This window comes from Gadus chalcogrammus, chromosome 1 (assembly GCF_026213295.1).
Source record: "Gadus chalcogrammus isolate NIFS_2021 chromosome 1, NIFS_Gcha_1.0, whole genome shotgun sequence".
In the NCBI taxonomy this organism is placed as follows: Eukaryota; Metazoa; Chordata; class Actinopteri; order Gadiformes; family Gadidae; genus Gadus; species Gadus chalcogrammus.
The window spans coordinates 8,609,379-8,622,313 of record NC_079412.1 but is presented as its reverse complement, the minus strand read 5'-3'; the positions used below and the strand labels follow the sequence as shown (position 1 = coordinate 8,622,313).

At 39.2% G+C, this 12,935-nt stretch overlaps 1 protein-coding gene across 1 annotated transcript; it reads right to left on the bottom strand.

Moving 5' to 3' along the window:
- Window positions 1-1,748: 1,748 nt before the first annotated feature.
- On the bottom strand, window positions 1,749-5,473 carry hoxc13a (homeobox C13a). The gene is made up of 2 exons (XM_056600831.1): window positions 4,754-5,473; window positions 1,749-2,858 (listed from the first exon to the last, which is right to left on the bottom strand). Exons 1-2 carry the CDS (start codon window positions 5,415-5,417, stop codon window positions 2,599-2,601), a joined length of 924 nt encoding a protein of 307 aa, XP_056456806.1. The 5' UTR covers window positions 5,418-5,473; the 3' UTR covers window positions 1,749-2,598.
- Between the last annotated feature and the right edge of the window lie 7,462 nt (window positions 5,474-12,935).

Below are 12,935 nucleotides of genomic sequence, written 5' to 3'. Positions count from 1 at the left end.
ATGGATTGTTCTTAGAGATGGTCAAAAATTCAGGTCAGAGGATATCACTACACTTCCCCTTTTTTATGTATTTATGGCATGTCATTAAGTCTGGCAGTCTAGACAGGGAAATAACACCTTGTTTGCTCGCAAACAAACCGTCGCCATTGGTGTCCAGCCCCCTATATATTATTCACAATCTACCGTGATGTCAAGGTCAAAGTGACCGCATAGTCATGGTCAAGGGTAATCCAGGAGACCACAATTTTACAGAAGGGTCTAAACTTCAGTTGATGCAAAGTAAATAGCCCATATATGACAATGCATCAATTCAAAGTTCAACCCAAACTCATCAAATAAATGCTGTTCAATACTACAAGGCGCTGGAGAAATAAATACAATTAATCGGTTGATTCGCTATATTAGTAAAAACATGGGCTTAACCAACGCTTATTTTTCGAATCCATTTGGTTCATGATTAACACAACATAAAGTAGGCCTATGCCTATTTTATTGAATTGAAAAACTTGGTATGTATGATCTCCGATTATATCCCGCATTGCAATTCTGTTCCTATAGCCTATTTACACAAAGCCTACTAACATGAGTAAATACTAAATGAAGTCTCGAGGAGACGGACCTTTTTCTAACACATTGATATGCAGCTTTATGGTTTCATTGGACTGGGTGTGGACCTAATTTTACTATGTGTGCAACAACCGTTATGATATCTGATTGTATATGCCCAATAAGAAATACATAGATTATTAAGGTCTTCTTTTTAATAATAATAATAATAATATGGAGACCTAGGGGTAATAAGTTTGTTTTTGTATCCGACAAGTGCTCAATTTGCAACTAAGACTATAAGTGCGAAAGTAAATGTAGTGAGAAAGTATTCAAGTAAGCAACAATATAGACCAACAATTGTAGAAAGGTACAAGATTTCTATCCGTGTGTGTGTTTGCGTGTGTGTGCGTGTGTGTGTGTGTGTGTGTGTGTGTGTGTGTGTGTGTGTGTGTGTGTGTGTGTGTGTGTGTGTGTGTGTGTGTGTGTGTTTGTGTGTGTGTGTGTGTGTGTGTGTGTGCGTGTGTTCAGGTGCGTGCGCGCGTTCGTGGTTGTGCACGTGCGTTTGTGCGTGTGTGTGTGTGTGTGTGTGTGTGTGTGTGTGTGTGTGTGTGTGTGTGTGTGTGTGTGTGTGTGTGTGTGTGTGTGTGTGTGTGTGTGTGTGTGTGATATCAAAAGCGAATAAACCAAATATTCTGTGCGCTCGAAATCCAGAAACGTCTATATGTGTGTGTAATTGAATCGCTGGATAACCTATTTTAGATCACAGGACAGTCGACCGCACTCTACAAATAGAGGAGAATCATCGTCTTTGTCATAGAGTCGGAAGGAGTGAAGACGCTACTTGAAATAGTTCATCAACATGGCCGACCTCATTGACACGGATACGTTATGGGCAAACTTTAAATATCATTAGATGATACACTACATACACCTTGCCATTTACCTTCATCATATAAAATATTTCCGTCCAGTAGCCAACCAGACGGGCTTACACATATCTATTCGTCCCTGGTTGCCCATAAGAAGTTTTCATAAGTAATCACAAATCAATAAGTTAGGCCTATTGCGAAACCTACGGTTATGGAACTCAGTGTCTTCTACTACAAAACGAGGACATGCTCCAAGTGTTTCAGTTGATTATTTCATTGAATATTTAATCATTTTTTTAGAATCATCATTTATTTATGAAACACGTTACCGATACGCAATTCAACATCACAATACATTTCACAAACTGCACAAATGAAAGGGTTACAGACTTTTTACAGAGCGTCCTCACCGTAGATGCTACACTTAGAAATAAAAAGTTAAAGGATTGTGCATTGGTGTGTCATACTCATTGACTAACTGTTAACAATCATTCCAGTTGCATGACATAATGATCCTTGACTGATAAAGGAAAACATACAGAGCGTGAGATATTCCAAGTTATAGTCCCACCATACGAGAATATGAATTAAATAATAAAGTCATTGCACTATACAGATTAACAATACAAGCCTTTTGTAACCTAGGCTTAACTGAACATATTACACCGAGATGATTGTAGCTTTTGAAGAATGCATATTCAATGAAAGGCATCCAATCTCGGAAAAGTCTCTGGGAGACATAAGATGTCTCCCAGAGATGTGGGCTATATGTTGTCCGATGTGTTATTATCTTCCATCAATGTCCATATGGCCTCAAGTTCCTTAAGAAAACGCTGAACCGCCCGTCACCAGAATCCTCCTCAGTCCTGTTGAAACTTGTTTGATAAAAAGGACAAACACGCAATACTTATGCCGTTGAAATACAGATATTTAAATATTATATTTTTTCTATATGTACATAATATAAAAACAAAAATGAAGTGATTTTTTTTGGAGACCTATATGTTCACAGTTTTTTATTGAACACCTTTAAATCATGGGTTTGGTGGCATGTCGTTGACGAACTTAAATTAAAGAACCAGCCGAAGTGTTTTTCAGCCGTGATGCTCGGTCCGAGGTAAACAGGCCTACGGGTTGGGGAAGGGATCAGCTGCAGTTCTGAGAGGCCATCTACTTTGTATCAAGTGGTATGCATGTGATTGCTCGACTTGGATTTACTGACGAATTTCTTCTCTTTGACCCGACGGTTCTGGAACCAAATGGTGACCTGGCGCTCTGAGAGGTTGGTGCCGGCGGAAATGCGCCTTCTCTTGTCTTTGGTGATGAACTTGCTGGCTGCATACTCTTTCTCCAGTTCCTTCAATTGAAGCTTAGTATAAGGAACACGTTTTTTACGTCCACGACGGTAACTGCTGACTTCTGGCTGCAACGGCACCACGTCTGGAAAAAGGAATCGGAATATAATGAGTAAAAGAGAATATCATGGAAACTGATACGAGGTTCAAGCATGCATGGCGAATCCCCCCAGTAAAATGCTGCAGCAGATGACGTAAAAACTCTTAGCCCTCACTGGAAAGCCCACTTTAGGCAGGCTAATAAGATCGAGCTTTTTGAGTCAGAGGTAGACACATCATTTTTTATGTAGCTCTTAATGAAATAACTACGGTTACCGGGATGGTAACTGGGGGCAGAGGGGAGGGAGGGGGCTGAGAGTTGGTGGTGATGAATACCAGATTTCAGCCTGAATCAAGGTGTATGCACCTGTTAGGAGGGCTAGTGGATAACTAATGTTCACCTCGAGGTTATATAAGTCGTTGGTTTGAAGTCTATAATATATCGAGTATGTATAGATATGTGTGTAAATATATAGGCCTATATATATATATATATATATATATATATATATATATATATATATATGATGTGAGATTTATATTTTAGAGAATGTCATGTTACGTATAATTCAAAGAATACCAAGGTTTTCTGAAGGCTACATCTAAATATATAGTCCTACAGATAGCCCTATTTGATATTCCAGTTCACACTGTAAAAGCTTCCATTTCCTGTGATAACAACGATATTACAATAAATAAGTCATCATAAATCTCGAAGGAAATGGAGAGATAAAGAACTACTTTTTGACCCTCAAGAGTAAATGTTGTTCAAGACTGGTACTATACGAACGAACCGTTCAAGATCACGACAAGTGTTGGAATTAAGTTTAGATGAGAAAGTGTTTGTGTGCGTGTGTGTGTGTGTGTGTGTGTGTGTGTGTGTGTGTGTGTGTGTGTGTGTGTGTGTGTGTGTGTGTGTGTGTGTGTGTGTGTGTGTGTGTGTGTGTGTGTGTGTGTGTGTGTGTGTGTGTGTGTGTGTTTGTTTGCATGGGTGTAGTTGTGTAGGGGAGGAGTGTAGGTGTGTTTGTTATGTGCACGTGTTTGTTATCATGCTTGGGTGCCCGCGCTTGGGTGCGTTCCCGTGCCTGCGTGGCCGGCTCGCTCTTCTTTAGGGATTTTTAGTTTGAGTTGGAGAAGTTTTAGAATTCGAAATTCACGCATTTCCCTAGGATCTAAAAAAATATGTAAAAAAAAACTTTTGCCGAACATACCATGCCTCTAGGCTGTTCTTATGGAGGCTATTAGATATACTGCACATCAAGTATATGCATGTCTTATAAAGATTAGCCAATCTGTTCATGGCATGTTTATCTCCAAGGACATTAAAATATAAATTCAGTATGAAAGAATGTTACACACATATAAATGCTTTTACATGCAAAACGCTGGACACTTTGCAGAACACTGCTGACAAAGGCTGAGATTTATTGTGAAATCCAAACAGTTGTTTACTTGCCATATTATCATGGGAGTGGACAAATTATACGTTGGCTCTGTTTGGCTTAACCATAGCCCACTGCATGTGCTAAGTTAAACTACATGGGTATTTTGACCACATTATCTGTTTGTTTTGATAATAACGTAACGGAATTGGGAAAGTTTCAAATGACTATAGACCTCAACACCAATCACATCATTACGTGGGATTCTGTAGTAGTATGTATTTTATTCAAAGGGAAACCATCACAACATTATTGACGTGTCATAATACATTATAACCAGCCCAATTTAGTATCATATAATGCAGTTCTTAAATGATGTAAATCACACAATGACAACATGTTCTTGATAGTAGTTAACCTATTTGGTGCATTGTAATATAAGTCTGTCAAGCATTTAGAGCAGGAGCAAAAAAAAGTCTGACAAGAATGAAGTGCAAGAGAGACATGGGAAAATAACGAAATTACACTATGCTGAAAAGACAATGTTTTGGTTAAATACCTGGGAACGGTGATTTCCAGAGATGAGTGGACTGTGTTTGTTCTTTGGAGCAGTACACCTGCCCATCCCAACCGTTCGAAAGAGCCCAATGCTGGTACCCCTCCATGGGAATCAGGGCGTCGTGTCGCGGCTCAGGATGAGCACTAATACTGGGCACAACAGAGACATCGAGGTAACCCGGGACAGCTTGGTAAGAGCTGGCAAAGCTGGGGTAGAACGCAAACTCTTTCGCCCGGCTGGATAGTTCTTCCGTTTGGAGCGCTGCGCTTGGCTCGGCGTATTTCTCTGCAGGGTGATACGAGCAAGGCTTCTGTTGTAAATTCACGTTGTGCGAATGAGATAATCTACAACCGTAGTAAGGGTTTCCAAATGGGTAGCCGTAGCCCAACGATGCACTTGATGAAGTCTGGGGAGCGGGGCACTGTCGACCGGTGTCTGGGGAAGAGATATCCGAGTAGACGGAGCCCTGGTGGGTCGCTATGCTGCCAGAATGTCGTCCCAGAGCGGCGTGCGACATTAGGTCCCTGCAGTGGGTCGCAGGGCAATTGCCGCTCAGTCCCTCCATTGTTTGGCTTTTCGTCTGATTATTTTCATTCGGGCTTTTTTCATAAACGTACATCAAGGTGTCCGCCCAGCGTGGATGTAGAACCAGCGAAGTCGTCATATCAGGGGCAGCCGATGCTTTTTAAAAGTCGACTACTCCAAGACGGACACCTCATTTCCAACTACATTTTACACAAGCGCATGCGCAGACCAGACCCGTGTGTCCAGTTCATTAAAAATCTGGCACGTGATATGCTAACAAGTCCGACGAGATAGGGTTTGAGCTGGGCCATAGAGCCATTTAAAGACATTTCTCTCTTATCACTATTTTTCTTCAGAATACCTTTATTGTGTTAGACCATTCTCCCAACATCCTATTTCCAAAGTTCGGAAATTAAGTTTGGAAAATGTGCATTTTGAATATGGTGACTTCAGGATTGCAATATCTGGAGGCAAAGCAGATTTTGTGGATTTTTAGAGTGTTGGAGTTTTCAATCTGAAAGAGTGAACAAGGTTTTGGAGACAACAATTGGTTTTGGGAGGAAGTTCAAGGCCATTAGGCCTAAACAAGAGATGTCATAGGCTAATTTACCTCCATAGTGATGTGTCTACTAAAAGCAGAGCAGCAGAAGGATTAGTGTTTTAGTATGCTATAGCCTTTGCTTTTAAGCCAACATCTTTCTCGAATAAAGACAAAATTTAAGATTCTCTCGTATAAATGTATTATTTCTGATGCATAGATTTAAGACTTTAGTTTAAAGAATAAGCCTATGCGCTTGTGCAAAAATAAGGGAACGTCGCCACCCGCCGTTTCTCCTTCGTTTTTTGTTTTTTTTTAACAACTTCATTTCGAGCAAGAACTGATAATTCTGCCTTCGATAACCCAATGATATAATTCCCTTTGCACATTCAGAGTAGGCCTAGGTATGACGCCTAGGTCTAGGCTATAATGTGTGGTAAACTGATGCTAGTTGGCTGTTTAATTCAATTATAAACGTTCCCTCTTTTTACATCATCTTAAAGGACAGAGACAACATCGGTAACTGCAGCAAGTGTTCATTTCACCCCTTTCTGTTCAGTCAGAGGCGCTCCACGAGAAATAGCCTACTACAGGATGGTTATCTGCCGCACACCATAGCTCGGTGGGCCGTGGGAGGTAAGCTCATCTTGTAGCCTAATACAATTTGATATTTTTAGGAATGTTAGGTGAAAATATTTTCAAGGAGTCGTATCTACGTTATTACAGGATTTAATTAACAGCACGAGTGAAGGCTTAGCCCTTTACCATGGGATGCAATTCCACTATATCTAATAGGCCTACTCGGTTTAAAAAAAGGCTTTAGATATTAAAGGATTCAGTTTATAAGTGGTCCCTTGTTTCACTAATATATATGTTGCCAGTATTTAAACAAATTATAATTAACCGAGTCGACGGTAGGAGAAGCCGACCCAATAAATCCGACAATCCCAGTTTTGAGTAATCTGATTGATCATATTCAGATCGATCCGCTTCCAACGAGCGTTGTTCGGAGAATTGTGGAGTGAACGCACGAACTGCATTTCCTCTTACTACTGCTTCATCTTTTGTCTCAACAACTAGGACTCACAACACAAACGGCAGCTGCCCGGAAGTCCAAGGTCAAGGTAAGAAGCGCAGACAAACAGGGTCGTAATAAGGGTCTAGACAGACAAGAATGAACTTCACACTAGAGAATGCATGCAAACTATGGCTGCAATTTACACACCTTTACCATTCATTATCTGCTGAATGTCAATCTTAAAGAACTGACTATTCGACGTAACCTCAACCATTATTTAACAAATATGCCTTCGATTTTACGTTTTCTGCAGAGAATACTCTTCGTTTTTTTGTAGCCATCTAGTCATCGAAACGGAATGCTTTTTAGGTTGTGCAAATAATCGTATATTAATATAATTAAATATGCACACTTATACATGTTTTGGTCTTACCATCATTACACACACACACGCACACACACGCACACGCGCACACACACACACACACACACACACACACACACACACACACACACACACAAACACGCGCGCGCGCCTATAGGCCTATATATATATATATATATATATATATATATATATATATATATATATATATATATATAAAATGATCTACAATGATCTATCCATCTGTCTATCTATATTTTCATATATCTACTTAATGATCTATCTATCTATCTATCTATCTATCTATCTATCTATCTATCTATCTATCTATCTATCTATCTATCTATCTATCTATCTATCTATCTATCTATCTATCTATCTATCTATCTATCGATTTCTTTACATATGCGTTAAGACATTAAGATATTTTGTATTTTGTGTGAGTAAATGGTTCAGCTAAACATATTAGACCTAGAGTATACAGTAAATAGAGGCAAGAACGTTCAATGACCATTTTAGAAAAGCTTGTTCTCACGGTTTCTACGAAGTAGACTTGCCAGAATCCCTGGCTATTTAAACCGCATGGCGACATTAGACACATTGGAAAATAAATTCGCTTGATAACACGTAGGCCTACTTGGACTTATACAATTTAGCACAAGTCGCTTGTTCTAACAAACCTAGTTCACACGTAGACTTCAGAACTGAATTAATGAAAAAGAAAAGTACAAATAAAGTTAGACGGTCGCCCCATTCAAGGACAGCTTTCTATGCAAATATTTAAAACGTGTAATTGACGGATTTAAGCCTCAACATTTACGTCCTAAATATAAAGCAAATTGTAGATTATTTGATCTACTTTAATATATATTGCAGGTGTTCACGCTATACATAGTCCTAGCAGAGTTCTCATGAAGAAGGCTTGACAACAGATATCTTCCAAGGCAGGGCCTGAAGCCTGGACAGAGAGCTGCAGGCCTGTTTGACATGGACGTCAGGGGAGTGGTTCATGGCTGGTAACCACTAGTCGCCAGCCTACTCCAGATTGCTTACCTGCTCGCTCTCAGGTCGGTAGAACCGGTGGAGCTGGACGCAGCCGAAGTCCTATCATTGCTGAACTCACAAGTCTCAAATGCGCCATATTGGAGGAAAGTTCGAAACTTAAATTCAAATATGACGTCATGCTTCCTCCAGTATTAACAAATGATCCTGAGGGCAAACACGTCTTAGGGATGTGTGGGCTGACGGCCGAGGGGCGCCGTGTCTAAATCAAGCTGCTACAGCAACATTAACTATTTAGATTGGTCCGCTTCAAGCTCTGCCCTGAAAGCCTATCAGCCATTTCGCCGAACAAAAATCAAGATAACTTTAAATTGGGTCTTAATTAGATCAGATTAGACGGTTTGCATGGTCTATCTAAAGATGCATGTAAATAAATATTCACAGACAAATATGATGACAAAAATAACATCACGATTCGGCCGTAATCAAACGAGCGTGATGGTAGACGATTGACAATCTCTCACTTTAACTTCGAGGATAGGCCTACACACTATCGCGTATTGATAACCACCTTTACATATAAATAGCCTGTGTGTGTGTGTGTGTGTGTGTGTGTGTGTGTGTGTGTGTGTGTGTGTGTGTGTGTGTGTGTGTGTGTGTGTGTGTGTGTGTGTGTGTGTGTGTGTGTGTGTGTGTGTGTGTGTGTGTGTGTGCGCTTGAGTGTGTATGTGGGTGTGTGTGTACGTGTGTGTGTGTGCGTGTGTGCCTGTGCGTTGGTCAAACTATGGGCCTGATTGGTTTATTAATCTAAAGAAAATAACAATGACAACCTGAATAACTTTTGTGCGTCATAATGGCAAAAACCACTGAGTTGACCTTCCAAGGCAAAAGGTAAAAAGTGGTTTTATGCTATGAAAACAAAACATTTATCCAAATATAAGCATCAATGAGAAGTGCATGCTCGCTAAACGAGCAAAGGAAAGGGAGGGGATTGAACGGCTGTAGTCCATGCAGGAGCCGCCTTATGCGGCCTACATCAGCCAATATCCCCGAACCAAACACTGGTATTGGATTGTGAATTATTAATCAAATTTGCATTAATCCAAATTCAATCTCTACGAAAATCGGTGCAATCCGCTTCGCGGTGTGTATGACAATGTGCTAAAGATTTGACGGGTTTTCTATGCCTTAAATAGCCTAATTATTTAGATAGAATTTGAAACATATATATCGTTTTTCTAAAAAGACTCCACACATCACAATTCGGTCTAAAGTAGCCTACCCTTCATTTCAGTAGGACTACTGACATGCCTGCGTTGTGTCTCATGCTGATTCTGCTCATAGCGTTGACGGATCTTCACATCATGGAGACGTTTGTGTGTTTGTGTTGAGTGTTTTGTTCCAAACAGTAAGAGACACTTTCTTGTGAAATACAAAATAACAATTGTAACTTAATACACTCCAATACGATTCGAATAAATCAATTCAAAGGTGGCTGTACATTTGACCAATACCGAGCCCGAAACAGGTTTAACACGGAGCCCGAATCCACTTTGTGTCCAAATCCCTTTTCTGGAGCGAACTGAGCCGGTGTGTTTCTGTGGACTCGAAGGCATCTTCGACCCTACAAATCAAAAGGTCTACAATGATTATACATTAAGAGAATAAAGCATGATGAGTCTTGCTAGCTTCTTATGCAAACTATAGATCTTTTTTTAAAGCTGTGGATCCGCTTGAAAGTGTTTTTTATCGCCCCATTTTTCAATGGAAATAATATCCTACGTAGTTAAATACTAAACAATAATGTGAAAAACGACACAACGACATGATTTGAAACTTGAAAGCAGACAAAACATATCCCCAGTTGGACACGTCTCGTCGGAAGTCCAAGTTCAAGTTAAGGGAGGCGGGCCCCGTCCGGCCAGACAGCCGCACAAAGACACACGTTAATCATTTCACTTTCCTTAAGTAGGCTAAGTGGAACTGTTGCAGATATTGAGACATACCTGAGTTTTTAATGATTTTATTTGAGATTATGATAGCATATAGCATTATATTTAGTAGGATAGGCCTACATAATAATTGTTCTTAACATGATAGAGCTTCTTGTTTTGGTATTATTATAAGACCTGCCGTTCGGATGCAACATATTTGCCAGATAGCCATAGCCTGCATTTTGGCTTAGAATGAATATAAAAGTGTAACTATTATCTGATGTATTTCTATGCAAGGTGGCAGAGGGGAATAATAACGCTTTATTCAATGTAATTCTGGAATATCTTCTAAGGCTATTGAGACTTAATTATCACCCTCTGGGTAAGGTAGGCTTACATATTACTTTCTGATAGAGCATCGCTTTGCTGCGAACGATTTTCAAATGTTTCAAGTTTCCCGAGCGAATGTCAGTGTAAACGTTTGCATTCAAAGAAATAACGAGAAATACCTCATAGTGTGTTAAATAGCAGTGTACTAACCCAAACTATTAGTTGAGAATCTTAAAATGTTGTAAATCATGCAGGCTGTTAAAATAACCGTTGACAAACTAAGAATATTCAAACAGAAAGCATGGGCCTAGTGTGATCAAAGTGCTATACATTATGATTGATTGATTGATTGATTGATGTATTGATGAGATGCAGTCAGCGATATGTTATCTAATTTTAAAAGCAAGTGAAATTTGAAGAAATTTGTCTTCAACAATTAGGGCCTATATGCAAAGGTCACACATGCAATTGTTTTTATCGATATTAATCTAAAATCCTCAGGTGTACGCTACATTATAATCTAGAGCCCTGCGTGGATTGAACGCAATAACAAGGAGTAGGCCTAGAATGTAGCCTGGTTTTTGGAATAGGCCTGCAAATAACAATATGTGATGGTTGATGGATTGAATTTGGACTGTGAATACTTTCAGGTATTTGCAAAATATATAAGTGATGCCAAAAGAGGCGTCCGCACCTGTTAGTTGTTTGGCAAATAGTGCAATGGGGGTTTAATAAAGTGAAACGGCGCACAAAAGCCTCCCATTGCATCCATGAATCTTTGCTTTGGCGTTACTTGCAACTCTCGCCCTGGTATAAGAAAAGCAGACTGTTGTATTGAAAAACAGACTGCTGAATTAAAAAACAGACTATTGTATGGAAAAACAGTCTTTTGTATTGAAAAGCAGATTTTGTATTCAAGGCCATTTTCAATTTGCATCCAATTTAGTTCGAAGCTCGATGAGTTTAAAATGCGCAATAGGGGATATAAAGGGAAATGTTGCTAATGCAAGAGAATTAAGCATCAGATTCATTTTAATGATGCTTGAAGAATTTGGTAAAACCCAGTAGTCTACACCAACATATTATTTAGCGATTGTTTTAGCATTCTCCATTATTTCTCCACTGAAACGACCGGTTGTATCGGTTTCAGCTATCGGACCATGTGTGCGGATCTCTTTCAGTTTTGCATGAAATGTTAAATCCAAATCGTGAAATTATCCTCACCAAATTAGTCTTGGCAAGGTTGGCAGATTACACAACTATCACTTTTTAAGCTATAGTCTGAAGCATATACCATGCGTATCAGATCATAAAACACATTTGCAGATCAGTTGTACGTTTAATTATTTTCTTCTGTGAACGAAACACACATCACCTGTGTTGTCAGGCCGGGTGTTATAGAAGAATAAACGCGATATCTTCAATACATATTTATAAACAATAGAAGTATGGATTAAGATGAGTGTAAGAAAATAATCTAGCCTACAATATTTGTATGTAGCACAAAATTATCATAGACCTATATGCGTATATTGTCAGCCTACGAAGGCTACCTTCATTGCAGCGAAGTTAAATTGTAGTGCTATTTAAGATACGCTATGTTAATGTATTATAAAGATGAAGTTATGCATGTAATGTATCCATTATCTTATATTACAAAGGTATTACAATTTGAATCACACACTCATTTCCCTCATCCTAAAATGCGGCCCACCTAGGCCTCCGACATTAAACAAGATTTGACTTTCACGTTCGTTAATGCAAAACCTGATTTCAAAAATTACAATTATGTGTAACCATTAAATGTTTAGGTATACAGTGTTTCCAATCGAACCGAAACAAAAAGGAGATAAGAGCACTTAGAACCGCACCAAAGCCCCCCTGCACAGTGCGGGACCCCGCAGTAACAGAACAACGCGTTTAAAAATGAGCGAAATCTGGGGTAAAATATTTAATTTAGAATAGAGAATGTGCAGATTGTTAGAAGGAGAATACAAACTAAAGGTTGTTTAATGAAAACCAGGTCGACGGAAATAACCAATCTTTAGCACATATTTGAAAAATATTCAGATAGACCCAGATTAGACTGACCAGAAAGCACACGAGACAAGTTCACCATTAATCGAAAACAGCAACTTAATTTAGTAGAATAAGAAGAATCGACAAGAAGAATCGACAAAAGTAGTCAAGAAAATATGAAACTTTCGCACACACACACACACACACACACACACACACACACACTTTAACTCTTTATAATGGTCTAATTATTAAATCTAATGAGCAAGTCATATGATGAGGAATCACTCTTTAAAAGGACAGAAGGCTTGATAATTCGTGGTTTTGCTTTCAAGCAGAGTTTCAAGCTAAATATTTACAGTATCAAATTTAAACTGAGCATGATATGTTTTGTCTGCATTGTTATGTTTTTTGTCATAGAGACCACATGC